The sequence below is a fragment of the Ornithorhynchus anatinus genome, chromosome 4 (assembly GCF_004115215.2).
Source record: "Ornithorhynchus anatinus isolate Pmale09 chromosome 4, mOrnAna1.pri.v4, whole genome shotgun sequence".
Taxonomy (NCBI): Eukaryota; Metazoa; Chordata; class Mammalia; order Monotremata; family Ornithorhynchidae; genus Ornithorhynchus; species Ornithorhynchus anatinus.
This window is the reverse complement of record NC_041731.1, coordinates 116,083,996-116,109,548: the sequence shown is the minus strand read 5'-3', so window position 1 is coordinate 116,109,548 and position 25,553 is coordinate 116,083,996. Positions and strand designations below refer to the sequence as shown.

Below are 25,553 nucleotides of genomic sequence, written 5' to 3'. Positions count from 1 at the left end.
CTTTCGCCTACTTCCCTGCAGATCTCCATGATAAACTCCACCAGCACCCTGTCTCCTACCCTGACCCGGGCCCCCTTCACTAGCAGTGCAGAAACTGTGCTTAGTACACCTGAGAAAGGGAATAATCTCTTTGATAAGCTACTTAAGAAATGGTAAATCTCTGAGGAGAGATAGAGGGGCCAAATAGGAGGGGCTCTATCTTTATAATCAGATTGGCTTCATGTAACCAAAAAGGTGCAGGTAAGGTGTTTCCTGAAAGAAGGCCTTAACATATACAGTTCTGCATCTATATGGACATGGATTTGAGTTTAGCTGCTTGAAGAGTCACATAACTATGTGGGATAAGGACCAAAGACTTTCTCCTATTAAGGGTTTTCACTCCAAGATTTCACACTAGGAATATAGTGACGATCATATAGCTAACAGTGAAACACACACACTTCTCAGAGAGAAGAGTCTACTGACTACATTAGGATAAATTTAGGTAATATGCCTGCTGCCATTTGCAGAATTCTCCAAAGGGTGTTTGGGTCTATCCACTTTAGGGAAAAAAAAAAAGCAAACCACACAGCTTCCCATGATCATAGTACTGATTGAGGTCTGCTAATAGTAATAATGATTGATGGATTTGTTGGGTGTGTACTATAAGCCAAACTCTGTGGTACGTGCGAGGTGATCAGGTATAGTCTCCCTCCCATGTGGGGCTCGTGGTCTGGAGGGGAGGTGGGATGGAGATTTGGCCTTCATTTTGTGAATGAGGAGATTGGGGCCAAGGATTCATTCGATCGTATTTATGGAGCGCTTACTGTGCATAGACCCTGTACTAAGTGCTTAAAGTTTGGGGATGTTTGGTAATATGCCCAGGGTCAGCAGGCAGCCAATGGAACCAGGATTGAAACCCAGACATCCTTTAAATGTTTTAATGCTGCATGGCTCCCAGTGTTTCCAGTTTTCCCCACCACCCCAGCCTATATAAAGTCAGTGAAACCTTTAAGGGACAGAGTTTGGGTCTAACTCCCACCTCTGTAATCTCTCCCCTTGATAAGTACAGGGCTCTGAGCATAGAAAGTGCTTAATAAATGCTACTACTTCTATAAAGACTTTCACTAGGCCACGCTTCTCCTCTACAGCACTATCAGTCCAAATGGTCGGGACCATGCAGACCAAGCAGAGGTCACCCAGTTCCAATGTTTGAGCAGCTTGGAGCCTGTTGACGATGGAGATTCCTGGGGTAAATGCTGAAGAAATTTGGTCCGGTGTCAGAGAAGGGGATGACAGCACCGGTGGTTGGGGCAATTTCACTCATGCTCTCTCGTCCCCACCTGTTAGGTTCACGATGTGTTACCTCCAGTACTTTGAGATGCCACAGTGGGGAACCTAGTGGGGGAGGCCACCAGTCTTGGGCATGGTGGATCCACAGTTATTGGGGGGTAGGAGAATTGCTCAAAATAAACTAATAATAATTATGGCACTTGTTAAGTGCTTACTTTGTGTTAAGTACTGTTCTAAGCCCTGGGATAGATACAAGTTAATCAGGTTGTACACAGTCCCTGTCCCACACGGGGCTCACAGTCTTAATCCCTCTTTTACAGATGATGTAACTGAAGCTTAGAGAAGTGAAGTGACTTGCCCAAGGTCACACAGCAGACAAGCGGCGGAGCCGGGATTATACCTCGGTTCCTTCTGACTCCCAGGCCCGTGCTCCATCCACTGTCATGTTAATCCATAGCAAAGACCCAGCAATGCTTTGCCATGATTTGGGAGTGTTGAGATGGTTGGAGGGATGGTGAAAGTGGGACAGAAGGCGAATGAGTCAGGGAAGGCTCTGTCATATGGTACTTTCCCAAGAGTTTAGATCAGTACTCTGCACAAAGTAAGTACTTAATAAAAACTATTTATTAGCATCCCTATGTAAATTCAGAAACTGAATTAGGAACAGTCATAGTTTCATTTTCATTTCCAGTCCTGCCAGCACTTGTTTCCATTTCCCAGCTGAGAGCCATAAACTGTTATGTCAGTGGCTTTGGGTCTATATGCCCCAGTTATGAAAGCTAATGAAACAAGACCTATAAATAAAACATAACCAAATAAAAATGGCATTTAATTTAGACAGAAACATTATTTAGTTGGTAAAAGAAGAAAATAAAATCATTTTAGCTCAATATTTTTTGGGGGGGGTGGGCAGGGAAGAATATATATTTTGTAAGAATATATATTTTGTTCCAGTTGCATTTTCCTTTTAGTTGGTGACGTAACCTGTCTGGGGGAAAAAGGAACCACACTTGCAAACCAAAGACTGTCTTTGAGCATCTGATAAAACAACCAAGAATATAGTTTCACTGCACTGAATATCTTTTCAAATGCAAGTAGAATACATATATAAATAAAATCGAGAAAAAAATAATCCTTAAAGTATGTCACTAAGAATTAAAGACAGGACCTATTACTAAAGTGTACCTCACTTGCAATGAGTCCAGTAATATGACTAACTCAGAGAATATCTTCAAAATGGAGATACACGTCAGTAGACCTGGTATTTATCTAGTGTCACTTTAAATGGCCCAGTGGACCATCAATAAATAGTATTACTACTGCTACTGTCTAGGACCAGGACTGCCATCCATCTGAGAGCTCAAACACACCACTGGCTTGCTTAATTTGTTTTTCTAACTCTTTACTTATGCATGCATCATTGGACAATGAGTAGATAAGTAGCACAATTAATTGATACCATTCAATGCTGGATCAACAAAAAAGGTCTTCAGTTATGGGAAGGGCTTCCCAGATGCAGGCTGGTATTTAATCTCAGTCTTCTTCAGGCTAATTGTCAGTCCATTGTGTTTCACTGATTCTGCCTGTAGGTTATTCAATCACCTGCACATCTTTTGTGCTTGTGCTTCTAGGACATGATTATTATGACGTATTATGAACTGAAAACTTTAGGTTCACCTGTGACAAGGGGGTTGGAGGAAAGGGCTTAGGGTGGAGGTGAGGAGGGTGAGAGGGCAAATCATATACTCGGGGTACTCCCAAGTGGTGGTGCTGCTGCTATTTCACAACTAATAACCTGGCTCATATCCGGTATCCTTAGCTTCAGCAACATCAGCCCTGATTTGACCTTCCCAGAGGCCCAAATGGTGGAATTAAACTGGGGGTGCCAAGGTCAATGAAATGATTGTGTCTACCAACTCTACTCTCCCAAGGGCTCAGTACAGTGCTCTGCACACAGTAAGCACTGAGTAAATGCAATAAATGAATGAACCAAAACAGTGCCCTCCTCATGGTAAATGCTTGATAAATGCCACTGGTTGCTTGACTGTGAAACGAAGCCAGAGATGTCTTTTGTGTCAGTGAAGCCATTAGACTGTAAGCCTGTCAAAGGGCAGGGACTGTCTCTATCTGTTACCGATTTGTACATTCCAAGTGCTTAGTACAGTGCTCTGCACACAGTAAGCGCTCCATAAATACTACTGAATGAATGAATGAATGAATGAATGAATGAATGAATGAAACAGAATGTTCCCTTGAAAAGAGCAATCAGCATGGACTTATAAGGAAAGCTCAGGCCTGGAAGTCAGGAGACTTGGGTTCTAACCTAGCTTTGTGACATGCCTGCTATGTGACACTGGAAGTGTCATTTAACTTATCTTTGCCTCAGTTTACTCACCTTTAAAATGGAAATTAAATTTCTGTTCACCTGTTCTCATTCCCACTTAACCGTTTTCCCCACATAAGAGAGGGGTGAATCTGATCTAATTTTATGGTTTCTGCCCTAGCACTCAACACTGTCCTTGACAAACAAGTAAGTGGTTAATAAATAACACGATCATTATGATTATTAATCAATCAATGGTATTTACTGAGAATTTTAAATTCCTCCTTCTAAACTTTAATCTCCTTGTGGGCAGGCAGCATGTCTACCAATTCTGTTGAATTGCATTCTTCCAAGCACTTCATAGAGTGTTCTGCACACAGTAAGCACTCAGTAAATACCACTGATTGATAGTTCAAAGCACAGTACTAAGTGCCTAAGTGCATCTTCTCCTGAAATCTACTCAGCAGGTACTTGTTGCTTGGGTGGATGGGGTTTGTTCCACTGTACAAATCACTGGGATCTCTGCCATTTATCAGCTGTGTGACTTTGGGCAAGTCACTTACCTTCTCTGTGCCTCAGTACCTCATCTTTAAAATGGAGATTAAGACTGTAAGCCCCACATGGGGCAATCTGATTACTTTATATCTATCCCTGTGCTTAGAACAGCGCTTAGCACAGAGTAAGCCCTTCACAAATAGCATTATTATTTTTATTATTCCTCCATTTCCCGGTGAAGCCAGGAGAAGTATCTAAACTGCTGGGTGAGAAATTGTACCTCAGAAAGTAATGAGCCAGAAAGAGGCCTCTTAAACAATCTCTATTTTCTCCAACAGTGTCTGTCTCCCCCATTAGATTGTAATGTCCTTGAGAGTAGGAATCAAGTCTACTGACTCCAGTGTACTCTCTCAAATGCTTAGTACAGTGCTCAGCCTTTAGTAGAGCTCAATAGGTACTATCCTCTTTTCCTCACCACCATCCAAAATGCAGATGTTCTTTTTCGCTCGGTCCACTATAGCAATCTCTATACTTCCATCATTCATTGATATTCATCCTGATTCCAAGTTCTCAAAGGGAAAGAATAAAGTCTTTACATTTGCCCTGTACGGTGCTATCACCACCCATGAGCAAATAGAAAACACCATAAACTCTTTTCAGAAATGAGGATTATTCTTAATAGCTTTTTTTTCCAACCCCTTCACTTTACTGTATTCTTGTTCACTGCAGAATGGCACACTCAAACAGGCTTGTTTTCTGAGCAAAGTTGTGAAGATTCCTAGGGTCCTGTAACTATACCCAGTCCTCAGAACAGCCCCTATTTCAGGAAGTGCGAACTAGCTAGCCTATAACAGCTGGTTTGCTTCCCTGCAAGCCAACTTCTTCGAGAGGCCCTGAATATGAGATTTAAGTACAACTGTAGCAGGCTACACAAATTTATTTATTTTATTGCATTTTACCTACTTAGAGCTAAGGCTTTTAAAATGGTTCATGCAGATTTGCATAAATTACTCTACAGGTTTATACAAATAACATGCAAATAGGAGTCCCTGATTTACTGGGAGCAAATCAAGTTGCCTTACTTTGGACAGAATCCATTTTATAAAGTCTTTCCTTTTCAAAATTCCCAGGGGGCTTTTCCCTCATTCTAGTTTACCACAGGGGCACAATCTCTTTTTCTCTCTATTTTCCTTCTTGCCTGCTGATTTACCAGCCTCTTTAGTGTTTCTCAAAAATTTTCCACTACCTATGTTGGCACTTTCTCCACTTGAGTTTCAGTGGAAAAAAGTAAAGTCAAAAAACAAACAAACAAAAAAACCTTTTGCCTCTATTTTTTTTTTTGCTTTTCCTATTGAACCAAAATATTTTCTTTCGTTATCTCTGTTGCTAACTCATTCCAGCTGTTCAAAGAAGCTCTGAACAGGCCCCTGGTAACACATATTACTTAAAGAATAAAAATATTCTGTGTTTAAATCTCAACCACCACTCATGTGTGCTCTATTGTATCTATCCTATGAAAAATGCAATTATCAGGATTGATACTTCAACCTCAAACCCAAACTGCACATTCATCTTCCTTAATTATGTATCAGCTCTCCACCTCCTACACTGAAGTCCCCATGGTCCTTCATTACACGTTAACTACTTCACAGATACCATCCTCTGCCTAAGAACTTGAAAAACTGCTCTGCTTTCCTGAAGACTGTGGTAATGCAGACTGGTTTTTCACAAAGTTAGGGCCAAAATTCCCTGCCATCTCCCTGCTGCTCCAGCAAGAATGTTCCAAGAATGTCCAAAAGAGTAGAGCTGAATAACATATAATATGAAAAACGTCAGTCAGCTGTTGACAGGTGGCCAGATTAGAAATGTTTCTTCAAGAAGGCTTGAGAAACAGAGTGGCCTAGTGGAAACAGCGAGAGTCTAGGACCTGAGTTCTAATCCCGGTTCTACCACTTATCTGCTGTGAGACCTTGGGCAACTTAACTTTTTTGTGACTCAGTTACCTCATCTGTAAAATGGGAATTAAATTCTCTTCCCTCAGATTTAGATTGTGAGCCTTTTGTGGTGCAAGGTCTGTGTTCTACCAATGCTCCAATGCTAAGAACAGTGCCTGACATATAAAAAGCACTTAACAAATACCATTTAAAACGAAACAGTAAAATAGTTAAAACAAGAGGCAGAATAGAAAACGGTACGCACTAGTAGATAGGGAATGGTCTGCAATGCTGCAGAGGAAAAGACACACTTCCACAACCAGTGACATCATCAATATTCACTGAGAACCTACTGGATATCAAGCATACTGTACTAGGTGCTTGGGGAACAAACAAAAATCAGTAGAAGAATTATTTTCTTCTCCTCAAAAAGGATATGGTCTAATGGAAGAGGCCAGTTGACACAATTGCCAAGTATAGCATAGGGAAATACAAAGGATCAACACATGTGAGCTAATCTAGCTGTAGAGAATAGATGGAGTCTGAAATGTTTAAGATGATGGGCTTGACTGACAGAGAAAGTCGGGGGGAATAGTCAGGGCATCTTCCTGGAGGTAGGAACTTCATAGAAATTATTTGAATGGAGGGGAAAACGTGGTGTGGCAGGACTGAGGCAGAAAGTTGTTGAGGCCAGAAGAAAAGGTAAATGAAATATCAGGAGTGGGATGGTTGAGATTGAAATGCAGTTTGAAGGCTTTCTTGGGAAAAGTGACGAGTGGGAGCTAGATTGTAACAGGAGAAGAGAGCAGATAGGTAAAAGGGAATTGGCTAATGAGGATTTGCTACTCCAATATTAGAAGCTTTTGTTTTTATCAAGACTGGGAACTACTGGGAATGCTTGAGGAGAGGAGTGATGTGTTCCTAACTGCCTTGATCATTTTTCTGCAAAACTGTTCAGTCCATGTTTCCCCCCCTCCTCAAGAACCTTCAATGGTTACCCATCCACCTCCACACTCTGTTCTCTTCTTCCACTCCCTTTTGCTGATATCACTCTTGCCCTTGGATTGGTATCTTTTTATTCACCCCTCCCTCAGCCCCACAGCACATATGTAAATATCCATAATGAATTTATTTACATTAATATCTGTCTCCTCCTCTAGACTGTTAGCTCGTGGTGGGCAAAGAATGTATCTATCAACTCTGCTGTACTCTCCCAAGTGCTTAGTCCAATGCTCTGTGCACGGTAAGTGTTCAATAAAATACATTTGGAGCAGCGTGGCTCAGTGGAAAGAGCGCGGGCTTGGGAGTCAGAGGTCACGGGTTCTAATCCCAGCTCTGCTGCTAGTCAGCTGTGTGACCTTGGGCAAGCCACTTAACTTCTCTGTGCCTCAGCTACCTCATCTGTCAAATGGGATAAAAACTGTGAGCCACATGTGGGACAACCTTTTCACTTTGTAAGTCCCAGTGCTTAGAACAGTGCTTTGCACATAGTAAGCGCTTAACAAATACCACAAATACAAATACATTTGATGAATTTTAAGAAGGAGGTTTATTGAGAACTACACTGTGAAGTATTGTTTGTGGGTAATTTACAACTATCTCCCAAAGGTATTTTATTTTCACTTATTGGATTTATATCTAGAATTCTACCTGGATCCTCAAAAAGAGTCACTCTGCTTTACTTTGTATTTTCATTCATTCATTCATTCATTCATTTTTATTGAGCTCTTACTGTGTGCGAAGCACTGTGCTAAGTGCTTGGGAGAGTAAAATATAACAACAAACAGATACATTCCTGCCCACAATGAGCTCACGGTCTAGAAACTTTTTAAAAATTAATAATTGTGTATTTTTTTATTTCATCCAATATTCCTTCCTCAAGATGCTAGTAGACTCCCTCAAGCTTCACACAACTACACATCCTTTAGTGTGCTGTGTATGTTAACATTTATTTGTCTGACTTGAAATTGTGAATTTCTACAGGAATCCTCCCTACCTGTTAACCATCTTGTAGAACAGGGTCTGACATTAGACAGCTCAATCAATCTTTGTTACTGATGACAAATAACAGTTGTTATGGAAGGCTGACAGACATGTTACGTAAATCATGCAAACTGCCTTGAACTCTGTATTCCCCTCTAGACAGAAGCTCACTGTGAACAGGGAATGTTCTACCAACTCTTTTATATTGTACTTTCCCAAATGCTTAGTACAGGGCTCTGAACAGAGTAAGTGCTCAATAAATCCAATTAGTTGACTGCATTTTTTTTTAAACTTTACTGCTTACCCTTACCTGTAATTTATTTTAGTGTCTGTCTTCCCACATTAAATTATAAGCTTCCTGTGGCCAGAGGGCTTGTCTATTAACTCTACTGTACTCTTATAGTACAATGCTCTCCACTAAGCAAGCATTCAGTAAATGTTATTGTTTGAGTGACTAAATGAAAATTGCGATGGGACCCATTAAATTCATTCATTCATTCAATTGTATTTATTGAGTGCTTACAATGTGCAGAGCACTGTACTAAGTGTTTGGAGTGTACAATTCGAGAACAGATAGAGACAATCCCTGCCCAGTAACAGGCTCACAGTCTAAACAATGAAAGTCAGTTGGTACAGTAATATGTGCCGATAAGCTGTAATTACATCTTTAAATTTGAAACATTACTTTCACCAATTGATATACCATCTCACTACAAAATAAAAAAATCTGTTTTGCTATTATAATCCAAGCATTGTTTGATGTTTATGAAGACAGTTCTGATAAATGATTAATACTGATGGAATCTGCAACCACTTCTAGAAATTCCAAATCTTCCTTTCCATTATTTTGTTAAAGCGTTCAATCGATTGACAAGAATATCTCTGGAAAGATGTACATGATGGGCCATAATGTAATGTAACAGACCCTCACAAGCGCTTCCACTGAGACCATAACGTCTCTTTCGAGTAATGAAAGAAATACCTTCTAGCTCAATTTCTCCAGCATTTATGCAGCGATTGCAACATAATAACACTGACTGTCTTACACGCTTCCCCTAATAGCCTACAGTATAGACAATTTCAACCAAACGGCTTACATTCACGGAAAACGTATTTCTCCTTTTTCACATTACCACAAAGCCCAAACAGAATTAAATTACTAAACACATAATAGCAGAGTAAATCTGGCAGGACTTATCGCAACACATCAAGTGCCGAAACACTTCCCTTCTGTTAGTGTTGACGGGGATTACGCACCTAAATTCTCACAATTTGTTCTCACATTCTCTAAATTAAGCCCGTGGAAATAAGAAAATGACCCTTGTATCCCAATATTACTGAGATAAGGAGAGCCAGGTTTTGAGTTATCCTCAGTGCCTGGGGTTGGAGGCTATTGGAAGCAATTCAAACTCAATTTCAAAGTTACTTGTGTGACGTTCCCTCAGATCATTAATGTTACATTGCAACAGCTGACACTTAGTGTGACATGTAGAAAGACCACAGTTCCACCATCACCGGGTGTTCTTTGCCAACTGTCTATTAATTCTTTTTTTTTTTTGACTTCAGGCATTTTTCCTGGAGGTGTTTGATCTGCTCTGATGCTTCAGTGATTAAAAGTGAGCCGACTTACAGTTTACTGTGATTTGTACTTTTTTCACATCTGGGAAGGACACGTCATTCTCCGCTCCGCATTCATACACCCCGGCTTGGTCTCTTGTGATTCCGTAGATGTCCAAATATTGTCCGCTCTCAAAAGGTTTGGCTGCAGAAAGAAAAAAAAATTCAAGATGCTAAACGGTAGTGGTCTGAGACATCATTCAAGTAAGACTTTCCATGCTTCTCTCAAGGAAGTGCTGAAAGATGAACTTGGGAATTACAAAAGCTTCTGTACTCAAACATTCAGGTGGAATGACTGAGTGGCCCAAGATCCAAACTTGAACAAATACTACAATGACACCTGCTTCTCCTGAATGTGGTCCACAAATACAATATTCAATAGATCAGGGTTTCTTCCCGTCAGCACACAATAAATATATCTCTACACCATTTGGTAATTGAGTTCAACAACCTACCAGCATCGAAGGTGAAGTTTATTGATATGACATTACCATATTGACTCAAAGAAAGTGTAAGATAGCACTTGGATATTTAAATCTACCCATTGTAACTTTTCTGGAAAACATTCATTTACTCAATCTTATTTATTGAGTGCTTACTGTGTGGATCTCTACCAACCCTATGTCTTTTATGACCTTTCCTATGTGTCAGGAACTCTTCCAAGCATTTGGACATTACCTGCTGGAAATAGGGCTTATTATCTTAATCCCCATTTTACAGATGAGAGAATTGAAGCACAGAGAAGTTAAGTGGCTTGCCTAAGGTCACATAGCAGACAAATGGCAGAGCAGGGATTAGAACCCAACTCCTCTGACTCCCCCATCTGTATTCTTTCCATTATACCACACTGACTCTACTGTTCTGCATGTTCCTCAATTTTTAGTACAGTACTTTGTACATAATAAATGCTGAATAAATACCTCTAATTGATTGATATTTATTCTCCAACTCTTCTCACACTAAACACTGCACTGTATGTTCTCTTGGGAATGGCCGAGTTGACACCCTTTTGCTTAGTTAACTCTGTTTGGCTTCTTAAAGAAGCACTGAATGTGATCAGAGATAGAGCAAAAATGCTCCTTGCAATAGGAAATTTATCTACCAACTCTGTTGTACTGTACTCTCCCAAGTGTTTAGTATAAAGTAAGTGCTTATTAAATGCCACTAATTGATTGATGTGTTCTCTGACTCAACTGGAAAGGTGCAGAGGCTTGTGTGGATCACTATTGGATTCTCTTTCTCTATCTTTTCCTCTTTAGCCTCTAAACTACTTGTGGACAGGTGGTGTGTCTACCAATTCTGATGTATTGTTCTCTTCCAAGTGGTTAGTACAGTACTCTGCACACAGTAAGTATTCAGTAAAAACCACTGATTGGTATTTCTCTAGTCATTTCAAATTTTAATTTTATACTGTTAATTTCATAGTCATTTCATATTGTTAATTTCATAGTCATTTCTCTATGGTGCTTAAAGAGGCTGTTTCTGCTTTCTCTTCCCTCTTTGCCAACTTTCTCCCTTTGTCTTGTCTTATGCTGTCTAGTCATCTCCGACCCATAGCGATGCCCTGGACACATCTCTCCCAGAATGCTCAACCTCCATTTGCAATTGTTCTGGTAGTGGATCTATAGAGTTTTCTTGGTAAAAATACACTAGTGGTTTACCACTGCCTACTTCCACGCAGTAAACTTGAGTCCCCGCCCTTGACTCTCTCCCATGATGCTGCTGCCCTGCACAGGGGAGTTTTGATGTGTAGCTGATTGTTTTCCACTCACTAGCCACTGCTCAAGCTAGGAATGGAATAGGTAGGCCTCTCTTTGACTCTCCTTCTGTAGTAGAGGCTGGTAGAGTACTGGAAACTCTCCGGATGTGACCCTGAGAGGGGACCTCGTTTTTTACTAAAATAGTATTCCAGTTGTTACTAGAAATCCAACATAAATTAGGGTAGGTGTTAGGGTTTGCTTTGCAGCTAATGAAACTAGCATAGTGCTTTTGCACTTAGTAAATTCTTAATAAATACTGGCTTCCAGTCATGATCCAAATAAGCTTTTTCCCTGCTATTTTTATGATACTCGTGTGTTAGGTCTCAGGCACTGGATTAAAGTTGTATACATTACAAATGGTCCAGTTTACTTTCTCTTGTTAAAAACAAAAACAATTTCCCAATCAAGCATCATTCAAGCAGATGGGATGAGCTCACAGAATCTTTCCTTAGTCTTTTCTCCACTTCCATAGGCAGTAAGTCTAACCCAAGAAAACACTTAGATTATTTTTATCTAAATGCTCTGAACCCAGATTTTTCAAATTTGGAAAAACACCAAATTGAAAATAGTGTGCAATATCAAAAATAATATTTATCACAATACCCAGTGCCAACCACAGTTGCAAGTGAAGAGCAACCCTGGGAGTGACTATAGTCTCCCCTGGTACTGAGTTCTGTACAGTTAAAAATAGCCATGTTTTTTTCTTTCTTTTTTTCTAAAGAAAGACTATATTATGAAAAAATGAAGGGCTAAAATATATTCCATAAAAAATGATATTGTTTTCCCTTCAGAACTGTGACTCAATGCACAGTCAGTGGTCTGAAAAGATCTCTGTTTTGCTGCACGGTATAGTGGAAGGAGCACAGGGTTTGGTGTGAAGAGACCAGGATTCTAATCCCAACTTCACCACCTGTGAGGGGATTAAGATTGTGAGCCCCACGTGGGACAACCTGATTACCTTGTATCTACCCCAGCACTTAGAACAGTGCTTAGCACATAGTAAGCACTTAACAAATAACATCATAATTATTATTACAGTACTGTGCTCACAATAAATGTTTAATCAATCAAACTATTTATTGAGTGCTTACTGTACTAAGCAGTTGGGAGAGTACAATATAAATACAATTGACTGTTTGACATGTCTTAGTGAATAAAGCACAGACTGGGGAGTCAGAAGGACCCAGGTTCTAATACTGGCTCTGCCACATCCCTGCTATGTGACTTTGGGCAAAGCACTTCACTTCTCTGAGCTTCATTTACCTCATCTGTAAAATGGGGATAAAAGTGTGAGCCCCATGTGGGACAGGGATAGTGTCCAACCTGATTAACTTGTATCTCCCCCAGTGCTTAGAACAGCGTTTAGCACATAGTAAGTACTTAACAAATACCATAATTAGTATTCAAAGATGAGCAATACCATAGCACAGATACTCAAATCAGGGTAGAGGAAGGCAGTCTTCAATGTCATTTGAGATCATAATAATGATAATAATAATAATAAAAATAATAGTTGTGGTACTTGCTAAGTGCTTTCTATGAGCCAGGCACTGTACTAAGTTCTGGGATGGATACAAGCAAATAGGTTTGGACACCGTCCCTGTCCCACATGGAGCTTAGAGTCTCAATCCCCACATTACAGATGAGGTAACTGAGGCCCAGAGAAGTGAAGTGAGTTGACTAAGGCCACACATCAGATGAGTGGCAGAGACAGGATTAGAACCCATGACCTTCTGATTCCCATTCCAGGCTCTAGCACACTCAAAATGGCTATTCCATGCAACTGTCTTCCTCCACCATGTCTTCCTCACCACCAGTGTCATTTGGGGGAAAGTAAGGGTGATAATTAAGACTGTGGGTAGAAAGTAGCACAGAGGCAATCCTGAAAATGTTGTAATATCATTTCTTTCCCCCCAAATTTTCCTCCCATCATCCATTTCCTCTTCCTCTTTCCCCCCTTTTTCTTACACTACTCACTTTTATGGTTATACCTTTTACTCACTCTACCCTCAACCCAACAGCACGTATGTACTTATCTGTTATTTATTTATTTTTTATTAATATTTGTCTTCCCCTTTATATTATAAGCTCCTCATGTGCAGGGAATGTGCCTAACAACTCTGTTAGACTGTATTCTCCCTTGAACTTAGTACAGTGCTCTGGATGCAGTAAGCACTCAGTAAGTACCATTGACTAATTGATTGATTGATTTACTCCTCTCTAGATCCACTAGGTTGTAAGCTCCTTCAGGAGAGGGGCCAGATCTATGAAGTGAGTAATACAGTGCTCGTCTTGAGTAAGGACTCAATACATAAAATTGATTGATTGGTCTAGTCATTCACTCACCGAATCTTATTTATTGAACACTTACTGTTTGCAGATCACTATACTAAGTACTTGGGAGAATAAAATTCAACAATAGACAGATACATTTGCTGCCCACAAGGGGCTTACAACCTAGATGCGGGGAGACAGACATGAATACAAATAAATAAAATTACAGATATGTATATAAGGGCTGTGGGGCTGGGATGGGGGAAGAGCAAAGGGATCAAGTCAGGGCAACAAAGAAGGGAGTGGAAAGGTGGGCTTAGCCTGAAGAGGCCACTTGGAGATACATCTTCAATAAGGCTTTGAAGTGGGAGAGAGTAATTATCAAAGCCCCCACCCCATCTCCCTTTCATTCCTTTATTTCCTTTTCTTCCTCTCTATTTCTCTTCCTCTTCGAGCTCTCTTCCTCTTCTTGATTCTTTTCCATCCTGCACAGCTCCATTTCCTTGATCCTTACTCTCCTTCCTCACTTTAAATCCTTCCCCTCATTTAGCTCCCATTTTCCTTTCTGCTCCCACATTTTTCATTAATTAATTAATTAATTAATTAATTCAGGCATTCAATAATATTTATTGAGCACTTAATGTATACAAAGCATTGTTTTTCTTCCTGTCCACCTCCAGGTCCCATCTCCTCATGCTCCACCGTCAATGTCCCACCTCTTCAGGGCTTTGTCTTTACTGACACCAGAAGTAGCATGACCTAGTGGACGGAGCATGGGTGGGGGAGTCTCTTGGGCCTGGATTCAAATCCCAGTTCTGCCACTTGTCTGCTGTGTGACCTTGGGCAAGTTACTTAAGTTCTCTGGGTCTCAATTCTCTCATCTGCAAAATGGGGATTCGATACCCATTCCTCCTCTGACTTAGAATGTAAGCCCTATGTGGGACCTGACTATCTTGTTTCTATCCCATTTCTTGGGACAGTGCTTAGGACAGTGCTTGGCACATAGTAAGCATTTAACAAATATCACTACTATTATTAAGTGGGCTCCAACACTCATTGACTGGAACCAATTTCCTCCTATAAGACCCCAGATGAAAGAATCCTGGAATTTGTAATATCCATGACCTAAAACTAGCCTCTGTGGTCAAGAAGTTTTCCTGGTTTAAACCAATACTTGTATTGGTATTTGTTTAAGTGGTAATTATGTGCTAAGCACTGCACTAATTATTGGGGCAGATCTACTACGATCAGATCAGACACAGCCCCTATCCCACACAGGGCTCACAGTCTAAAGGGGAAGCAGAACAGGTATTTAATCCCCATTTCACAGATGAAGGAACTGCAGCCCAGATTTTCAGATTCTTTAGATTCTTTTGATCCCTCAGCAGGTGAGTGGTGGAACCGGAATTAGAACCCAGGGCCTCTGACTCCCGAGCCCAAGCTGTGCTTTTCTATTTCCCTATATATTCTCAGTGCCAGGGCTCTGTGCTCATTCACAACTCCATAGTAACACAACCAAACTCTGGCAACAGTGACTCACAGCAAGAATGAGACAACATATTGTACTTTTCAAGGCAGCAGGCCTGATTTTTCTCCACCTTGCACACGAGGAATAAATTATGAAAAGAAACCTTCTGCAAAGAAGCCAGCTGTTACTGTTTATATGGTTGGTTGCAGTTATGTTCCACTGTGACCAGGCTGAATCCATTATAGAAAAATATTATTTACTATCACCCGGAACAGAGGCATATGCTATTGGCTGGCACCACGTGAAGTCTCTATTATGTTCCATTTGTAAGTATTATAACTTATCTATATGTGCTCTATTGCATATGTTGCAATCTAATAAAAAACCATATTACTTTTCATCAAGGAATTGTCTACGGAATGGAGTCTTGAACTGGTATCCAACAGATGCAGATAATGTTTCCAATTTTTCCCCTAATTCATAAATGACCTCGGGCAGTTCGCTGCCTTATGGGTTTTCTTTTACTCATCTGCAGAATGGGATGTCATACTTTCAACACTATTGTCGCTGACTGTCTATTTTGTCTGTCAACAATATTCATGGCACTCAACAGAACTGAGATAATGGCCCATTTCCTTTAGCTAAGGCGTATACGTTACATATTGTTATCTATCTTAAAACCTCAAATAACAATAGATAAATATCATATTCCGGCAAGACACCATGTTGTTTGTAATGAACCTCATTTTTCTAGAAAATAACGATGGAGTGCATAAACCAAAATGGATGACCTCTTTAAACCCCCCCCCCCCCCCCGAAAAAAAACCCAAAGAAACAAACAAAAACATTTTATGCTTTCTTATTTCTTACTCTTTGATTCCTGGCAGTAATCAAAGTCCTAGATCATAAAGTGTCTAGTAGGACCTCCCTTTTTTTTCCACAGTATTTGTTAAAAGTGCTTACCATGTGCCAGACACTGTATTAAGCACTGGGGAAGTATGTTTGTCAGGTTGGACACAGTCCCTGTCCCTTGGGGCTCACAGTCTTATCCCAGTTTTACAGATGAAGTTATGGAGGCCCAGAGAAGTGAAGTGACTTGTCCGAGGTCACACAGCAGACAAGTGAAGGATCTAGGATTAGAAGCCAGCTCCTTATGACTCCCAGGCCTGTGCTCTATCGATTGGGCTATGCTGCTTCTCTTTTTTCCCAGCCATTTCCTGGCCTCTAGACATCTCCTAGATCTTTAAAATAAATGAATCTACAAATCAATATTATCTCCCTCTTGCTTTTATCTATGGGCTCTTTCCTCCTACTGTCCAGGGGCACTGGATAGTCGATCTGACTTTATTGACAACAGTCCTCCTATTCCCCTGTGTCTACCCCAGCGCTTAGAACAGTGCTCGGCACATAGTAAGCGCTTAACAAATACCAACATTATTATTATTGGTGAAGTTATCATTTATTAAGGGAACAACCAGCTGTTCCCAGAGTAAACAGTCAAAATGCACATGGTACCCAGAGCACTTCTAATTCATTCATTCATTCAATAGTATTTATTGAATGCTTACTATGTGCAGAGTACTGTACTAAGCGCTTGGAATGAACAAGTCGGCAACAGATAGAGACAGTCCCTGCCATTTGACGGGCTTACAGTCTAATCAGGGGAGACAGGCAGAGAAGAACAATGGCAATAAATAGAGTCAAGGGGAAGAACATCTCATAAAAACAATGGCAACTAAATAGAATCAGGGTGATGTAAATCTCATTAAATAAAATAAACAAAATAAATAGGGTGGCAAAGATATATACAGTCGAGCGGACAAGTACAGTGCTGAGGGGGTGGGATGGGAGAGGGGGAGAAGGAGAGGGAAGGGGGGAGAAGAGGGTTTAGCTGCAGATAGGTGAAGGGGGGGGTAGAGGGAGCAGAGGGCAAAAGGGGGTAGCTCAGTCTGGGAAGGCCCCTTGGAGGAGGTGAGTTTTAAGTAGGGATTTGAAGAGGGGAAGAGAATTAGATTATCTGAGGTGAGGAGGGAGGGCATTCCAGGACCGCAGGAGGACGTGGCCCAGGGGTTGATGGCGGGAAAGGTGAGACCGAGGGATGGTGAGGAGGTGGGCGGCAGAGGAGCGGAGCGTGCGGGGTGGGTGGTAGAAAGAGAGAAGGGAGGAGAGGTGGGAAGGGACAAGGTGATGGAGAGCCTTGAAGCCTAGAGTGAGGAGTTTTTGTTTGGAGTGGAGGTTGATAGGCAACAACTGGAGGTGATTAAGAAGGGGAGTGACATGCCCAGATGGTTTCTGCAGGAAGATGAGCCGGGCAGTTAACCACTCAATCTCCAAGGGCTCCTTCCCCTCTGCCTTCAAACATGCCCACGTCTCCCCCATCCTAAAAAAACCCGCTCTTGACCCCACTTCCCCCTCCAGTTATCGTCCTATCTCCCTACTACCCTTCCTTTCCAAAATCTTAGAACGAGTCGTCTACAATCGATGCCTAGAATTCCTTAACTCCCATTCTCTCCTAGACCCCCTCCAATCTGGCTTCCGTCCCCTCCACTCTACCGAGACTGCTCTCTCAAAGGTCACCCATGACCTCCTTCTTGCCAAATCCAATGGCTCCTACTCCATTCTGATCCTCCTTGACCTCTCTGCTGCCTTTGACACTGTCGACCATCCCCTCCTCCTCCATACCTTATCTCACCTTGGCTTCACGGACTCTGTCCTCTCCTGGTTCTCCTCTTACCTCTCTGGCCGATCATTCTCGGTCTCCTACGCTGGAGCCTCCTCCCCCTCCCATCCTTTAACTGTTGGAGTTCCTCAAGGGTCAGTTCTTGGCCCTCTTCTGTTCTCCATTTACACTCACTCCCTCGGTGAACTCATCCGCTCTCACGGCTTTGACTACCATCTCTACGCAGATGACACGCAGATCTACATCTCCGCCCCTGTCCTATCCCCCTCCCTTCAGGCTCGCATCTCCTCCTGCCTCCGGGACGTCTCCACCTGGATGTCGGCCCGCCACCTAAAACTCAACATGAGCAAGACTGAGCTCCTCATCTTCCCTCCCAAGCCCGGTCCGCTCCCAGACTTCTCCATCACCGTCGATGGCACGACCATCCTTCCCGTCCCGCAGGCCCGCAATCTCGGTGTCATCCTTGACTCGTCCCTCTCGTTCACCCCACACATCCTATCCGTTACCAAGACCTGCCGGTTTCACCTCTACAATATCGCCAAGATCCGCCCTTTCCTCTCCACCCAAACGGCTACCTTACTATTACGGGCTCTCGTTATATCCCGGCTAGACTACTGTGTCAGCCTTCTCTCTGACCTCCCTTCCTCCTCTCTCGCCCCGCTCCGGTCTATTCTTCACTCCGCTGCCCGGCTCATCTTCCTGCAGAAATGATCTGGGCATGTCACTCCCCTTCTTAAACAACTCCAGTGGTTGCCTATCGACCTCTGCTCCAAACAAAAACTCCTCACTCTAGGCTTCAAGGCTCTCCATCACCTTGCCCCTTCCTACCTCTCCTCCCTTCTCTCTTTCTACCGCCCACCCCGCACGCTCCGCTCCTCTGCCGCCCACCTCCTCGCCGTCCCTCGGTCTCGCCTATCCTGCCGTCGACCCCTGGGTCACGTCCTCCCGCGGTCCTGGAACGCCCTCCCTCCTCACGTCCGCCAAACTGATTCTCTTTCCCTCTTCAAAACCTTACTTAAAAATCACCTCCTCCAAGAGGCCTTCCCAGACTGAGCTCCTCTTCCCCCTCTACTCCCTCTGCCATCCCCCCCTTTACCTCTCTGCAGCTAAAGCCTCATTTTCCCCTTTTCCCTCTGCTCCTCCACCTCTCCCTTCCCATCCCCACAGCACTGTACTCGTCCGCTCAACTGTATATATTTTCGTTACCCTATTTATTTTGTTAATGAATTGTACATCGCCTTGATTCTATTTAGTTGCCATTGTTTTTACGAGATGTTCTTCCCCTTGACACTGTTTAGTGCCATTGTTCTTGTCTGTCCGTCTCCCCCGATTAGACTGTAAGCCCGTCAAACGGCAGGGACTGTCTCTATCTGTTGCCGACTTGTTCATCCCAAGCGCTTAGTACAGTGCTCTGCACATAGTAAGCGCTCAATAAATACTATTGAATGAATGAATGAATGAATGAAAGAATAGACTGGAGCAGGGCGAGAGAGGAGGAAGGGAGATCAGAGAGAAGGCTGACACAGTAGTCTAGCCGGGATATAACAAGAGCCTGTAGCAGTAAGGTAGCCGTTTGGGTGGAGAGGAAAGGGCGGATCTTGGTGATATTGTAAAGGTGAAACTGGCAGGTCTTGGTAACGGATAGGATGTGTGGGGTGAACGAGAGGGACGAGTCAAAGATGACACCGAGACTGTGGGCCTGAGAGACGGGAAGGATGGTCGTGCCATCCACGGTGATAGAGAAGTCTGGGAGAGGACCGGGTTTGGGAGGGAAGATGAGGAGCTCAGTCTTGCTCATGTTGAGTTTTAGGTGGCGGGCCGACATCCAGGTGGAGACATCCTGGAGGCAGGAGGAGATGCAAGCCTGAAGGGAGGGGGAGAGGACAGGGGCAGAGATGTAGATCTGTGTGTCATCTGCGTAGAGATGGTAGTCAAAGCTGTGAGAGCGAATGAGTTCACCCAGGGAGTGAGTGTAAATGGAGAACAGAAGAGGGCCAAGAACTGACCCTTGAGGAACTCCAACAGTTAAAGGATGGGAGGGGGAGGAGGCTCCAGCGTAGGAGACCGAGAATGACCGGCCAGAGAGATAAGAGGAGAACCAGGAGAGGATGGAGTCCATGAAGCCAAGGGGAGATAAGGTGTGGAGGAGGAGGGGATGGTCGACAGTGTCAAAGGCAGCAGAGAGGTCAAGGAGGATCAGAATGGAGTAGGAGCCATTGGATTTGGCAAGAAGGAGGTCATGGGTGACCTTAGAGAGAGCAGTCTTGGTAGAGTGGAGGGGACAGAAGCCAGATTGGAGGGGGGTCCAGGAGAGAATGAGAGTTAAGGAATTCTAAGCAGCGATTGTAGACGACTCGTTCTAGGATTTTGGAAAGGAAGGGTAGTAGGGAGATAGGGTGATAACTGGAAGAGGAAGTGGGGTCGAGAGTGGTTTTTTTTTAGGATGGGGGAGATGTGGGCATGTTTGAAGGCAGAGGGGAAGGAGCCATTGGAGATTGAGTGGTTAAAAATAGAAGTTAAGGAAGGGAGGAGGGCAGGGGCGATGTTTTTTATAAGGTGAGCGGGAATGGGGTCCGAGGCGCAGGTGGAGGGGGTGGCACTTGCGAGGAGGGAGGAGATCTCCTCTGAGGATATTGCAGGGAAAGATGGGAAAGTAGGGGAGAGGGTTGGTGGGGGGAGAGGGGGGGTGACTTTGGGGAGCTCACACCTGATTGTGTTGATTTTTGTGATGAAGTAGGTGGCCAGATCATTGGGGGTGATAGATGGGGGAAGGGGTGGAACAGGGGGCCTAAGGAGAGAGTTAAAGGTCCGGAACAATTGGCGGGGGTGATGGGCATGGGTGTCGATGAGGGAGGAGAAAAAGTTTTGCCTGGTGGAGGAGAGGGCAGAGTTGAGGCAGGAAAGGATAAATTTCAAGTGTGTGAGGTCGGCTTGGTGCTTGGACTTTTGCCAGCAGCGCTCGGCAGCTCAAGCATAAGAGCATAGGAGGCGAACAGAGGATATGATCCAGGGCTGTGGGTTAGTGGAGCGAGAGCGGCGGAGGGAAAGGGGGGCGAGAGAGTTGAGATGAGTAGAGAGGGTGGAGTTGAGAGCGGAGACCTGATCATCGAGAGTGGGAAGTGAGGACAGGGCTGCAAGGTGAGGAGAGATGCTTTTGGAAAGACGGTCTGTGTGATGATCCCTCACCCTGCTATCTGGTCAGGCAAACAGAAGGGACAGTTGCAGGCCCAACTCTTCATCTTCTGAATCCCATGTCCAGTTCTGGTGGGATGAGAATGGCAAGGATTCTGCCTCCCTCCCACCATTAGTCTCCTTGGTGCCACGCGGGAGAATCGGTCACTTCAGCGTCACTGCTGGTAACTTAGCATCTGGACCAAAATGGTTCAAAATATTCTATGGTATTCTCTAGTGGTGCTGCAGGAGATGGCTGCTGGAGATATCCCTCTGATATCACTATATTTGTCTTATGCCCTTGAGTCCTCTCCGACCAAGAGTGACGCCATGGATACACCTCTCCCAGAATACCCCACCTCCAACTGCAGTCTTCTGGTAATGTATCCATATAGTTTTCATGGTAATAATAAGGAAGTGGTTTACCATTTTCTCCTTCCACACAGTCAGCCTGAGTCTCTGCCAATGACTATCTCCCATGACTCTGCTGCCCAGCACAGGGGAGCTGTGACTTGTACAATGTGGTCTTCCACTTGCTAGCCACTGCCCAAGCTAGGAATGGAATGGATACACCTCTGCTTGACTCTCCCTCCCATAGTCAAGACTGGTAGAGTACTGGAAACTCTCCAGGTGCGACCCTGAGAGGGCAATCATATAACTTAGCAGAGATCAATTCAAATGTTATAGTAGTCATAGCTGTAATAACACTGATTAAGTGCTCACTCTGTGCAGAGGATTATACTAAGCACTAGAAAAGAATATGAAGGTTGGAATCAGACCTGGTCCTTGGCTCTCTGGGATTCACAATCTAAAAATCAAAGTGGGAGAGGGAACTGGTGACAGTCATGTAGGGAGTCTTGACTCTATTTATTGCCATTGTTCTTGTCTGTCCGTCTCCCCCGATTAGACTGTAAGCCCGTCAAACGGCAGGGACTGTCTCTATCTGTTGCCAACTTGTTCATCCCAAGCGCTTAGTACAGTGCTCTGCACATAGTAAGCGCTCAATAAATACTATTGAATGAATGAATGAATGGATAGATGAAACAGCATGCTAAGACAACATACAGGCAGAGGATGCTGGGAAGTCTACCTAGTTGGGCTTAACCATTTTTTATTGAATTTCCAAGCTTCCAACCCCTTTCATTCATTCATTCAATCATTTTTATTTAGCACTTACTATGTGCAGAACACTGTCTAAAGCGCTTGGAAGAGTACAATACAACAATAAACAAAACATCTTCTGCCTACAGTGAGCTTAAGTCTAGAGGGGGGAGACAGGCATTAATATCAATAAATTAGAGATCTGTACATAAGCTCCATGAATAGGTTGTGTCCAGCCACACACCAGTCTCCTTATTAATGAAATGGACATGCAAATTAAAGAGAGATGAAAGTATGTTTGATTAGGCAGCTGACACTGAGTAATCAATGCTTTTTGGTCTTGTGATTACTTGCTGTAGGACTACAGGAGGAGGATAAATGAGTCAAAAGCAGACAGAGCCATTTTAAGGACTAATTCCATATTGTGAAAAAGCAAGCTCACTAGATGTTCCTTTTTACATTCAATTGTTTGGCCAACTTTGAGGTTCTTCCCTCAGTGTGGCCCTAAAGACATATAGGATGGTACCATCCAGACTGGTTTTAGGAGCCTGTGGCTGAAACGTGTCTCTTGCTTGCTGAGAAACAACAGTATCTTGCTTCACTTGCCTCATCTGACTAGGGACAAGCTCTGTTCCGTACAAAGCTTGGAAACCAGTGATTTAGGTGATGCAGAGTTGCTAATATTTCCTCGCAGCCGCCACAAGGTGGCTAAATTTGGAACAGTAGAAAGGCAAAGGCACCATCAATTTCGCTTCCAGGTGCTGAGCATTTCCTTCTGTGCTTTCAGAAACCCCTTCTGACTTAATAATAATAATAATGTTGGTATTTGTTAAGCGCTTACTATGTGCCGAGCACTGTTCTAAGCGCTGGGGTAGATACAGGGGAACCAGGTTGTCCCACGTGGGGCTCACAGTCTTCATCCCCATTGTACAGATGGGGGAACTGAGGCACAGAGAAGTTAAGCGACTTGCCCACAGTCACACAGCTGACAAGTGACAGAGCTGGGATTCGAACCCCCGACTTAGTCTCCCTGATTCTCAGTCAATCAAACCACAACATTTGAACATCTACTGCTCTGTGCCCACTAAGCACCGTAATGAGAATGTGGGAGAGTTCAATAGAGTTGATAGAGACGATCCTTGTCCTCAAAGAGCTTGCAATCTGGCAGAGGAAGCAGACCTCAAAACGTTTTATACATAGGAGGAAAGAAGAAAAGTGATTATGCGGTATGAATTGTGCTTAAATCATGCAATATGTAAGATAGTCACAGAAGCTCAAAAAGTGGTCGTGAGTTTGTAGTAAGTGCTGAGGTATCATTTGGCAGATTACAAATTGGGGTGAATATAAATTAATTAGGAAAGACCTCCTGGAGGTGAAGAGATGATAGAATGACCACAATAACCTGCAATGTGACTCCAATTATTTCATATGGTGACAGTATCAACAATTTTGTTTTGCTCTTGCCATTTATGTGGCTAGAGTACAGGTCTGGGAAGCAGAAGGTCTTAGGTTCCAATCCTGGCTCCACCAGTTGTCTGCTGTGTGACTTTAGGCAAGTCACTTCACTTCTCTGTGCCTCAGTTCCCTCATCTGTAAAACAGGTATGGAGACTGTGAGCCCAACATGTACAGGGACTGTGTCCAACCTGGTTTGTTTTAATCCACCCCAGTATTCAGTACAGTGCCTGGCACATAGTAAGCACTTAACAAATACCATAATAATAAAACTGTGACAAAGCATAAGCAGAGGAAATGAGAGAAGGGGAATGAGATGAAAGGGAGGAAGACCTAGAAAAGGGGCAATACTGGGAGAGGATTTATTAGCAGGAAGTATCATACCCAGTGGCAACTGATAAATAGCTTATTATTATCATGAGCTGGTTGAAATCTGGGGGATATTTTATTGGGCCTATAACTGCTTTGTTCAGCATACTGTTTCTTCTCAGCAACCAGTGTGTGCACATGCATTGTGGTCACCCACAAATACACTCATATGTGAACCCCACCATCAGTGATGTCTTCTTGGAATGTGAATGATAATGTACATCTTCTCTGCAGGAGTTCAACAGTTAAAACCACTACTTTCTGGTGGAATGAAGAGTTCAACAGTCTCTCTGGAGAGGGTATCAGCTTGTACTGCAATATCGTTTCCAAATTATAACAGGTGGATGCAAGTCAGATCAGATGAAAGTGTTTATTTATAACATAACAGGAGTAAAATTTAAAAATGTAAAGAGCTAGCACATTAAAACTCCACAAGAGACTTTGGAAAGTGGTTATATTTCACAAGCTATTAAAGGAGAAACTTTTACAACTTCGAAAAGATGGGTGTTTGGTAACCTCTCTTTCTTGAACACTTCAAAAGAGGCTTCAAATTCCCTCTATTGAAAGTTTCAAAAACTTGAACCTTCTGACATTTCATCTCAGATCACAGATAGGAAAATTCCTTTCAGCTACCATAAAAAAAGGTTCACATATATTTTGCTGATCCTAAAGTTGAATATGTCCTGCTGGTACTTTGTACCACGATAAAGGATTCCAAATCATATTTACATGTAATCAAATCAATTTAGAGAAAACTGAATAAATTATATTTGGACAAATAATGAATAAAGGGAAGGAAGTATACACAGGATCTTTCAATTTATTTCATTGTAAACTCCTTGAGAACAGGAGCAGTGTGGCCCAGTGGAAAGAGCATGGCCCTGGGAGTTGGAGCACTGAATTCTAATCCCATCTCCACCACTTGCCTGCGGTGGGACCTTGGACAAGCCACTTACCTTTTCTGGCCTGACTCTAAACTGAGCTCCTTATCTTACCTCCCAAACCCCGTCCTCTCCCTGACTTCCCTGTCACAGTGGATGGCACGACCATCCTTCCCGTCTCACAGGCCCGCAACCTTGGTGTCATCCTTGACTCAGCTCTCTCATTCACCCCACACATCCAATCCATCACCAATGCCTGCTGGTGTCATCTTTACAATATCGCGAAGATCCACCCTTTCCTCTCCATCCAAATGGCTATCCTACTGGTACAAGCTTTCACAATATCCCGGCTGTATTATTGTGTCAGCCTTCTCTCTGATCTCCCTTCCTCCTGTCTCTCCCCACTCCAGTCTATTCTTCATTCTGCTGCCTGTATCATCTTCCTACAGAAACACTCTGGGCATGTCACTCCCCTCCTCAAAAACCTCCAGTGGTTGCCTATCAACCTTCACATGAAACAAAAACTCCTCACTCTTGGCTTCAAAGCTCTCCATCTTCTTGCCCCCTCCTACATCACTTCCCTTCTCTTTCTACTGCCCACCCCATACACTTCGATCCTCTGCTGCTCACCTCCTCACTGTCTCCCATTCATGCCCATCCCGCCGTTGGCCCCTGGCCCACGTCCACCTGCTGTCCTGGAATGCCCTCCTTCCTCACCTCCGCCAAATCAACTCTCTTCCCCTCTTCAAAGCTCACCTCCTCCAAGAGGCC

General features: G+C 43.2%; 1 protein-coding gene and 1 non-coding gene across 2 annotated transcripts in view; both read right to left on the bottom strand.

Moving 5' to 3' along the window:
* NEGR1 (neuronal growth regulator 1) overlaps window positions 1-25,553 on the bottom strand; it is a 1,090,779-nt gene that overhangs the window by 326,598 nt on the left and 738,628 nt on the right. The window contains exon 4 of the mRNA XM_029064044.2: window positions 9,638-9,769. Within this exon, the coding sequence (XP_028919877.1) occupies window positions 9,638-9,769 (132 nt within the window). The remainder of the gene's footprint in view (window positions 1-9,637; window positions 9,770-25,553) is intronic.
* LOC114811768 lies at window positions 21,488-21,625 on the bottom strand. Its single transcript, XR_003759464.1, has one exon. It is a non-coding gene; the product is annotated as a small nucleolar RNA SNORA7 (small nucleolar RNA).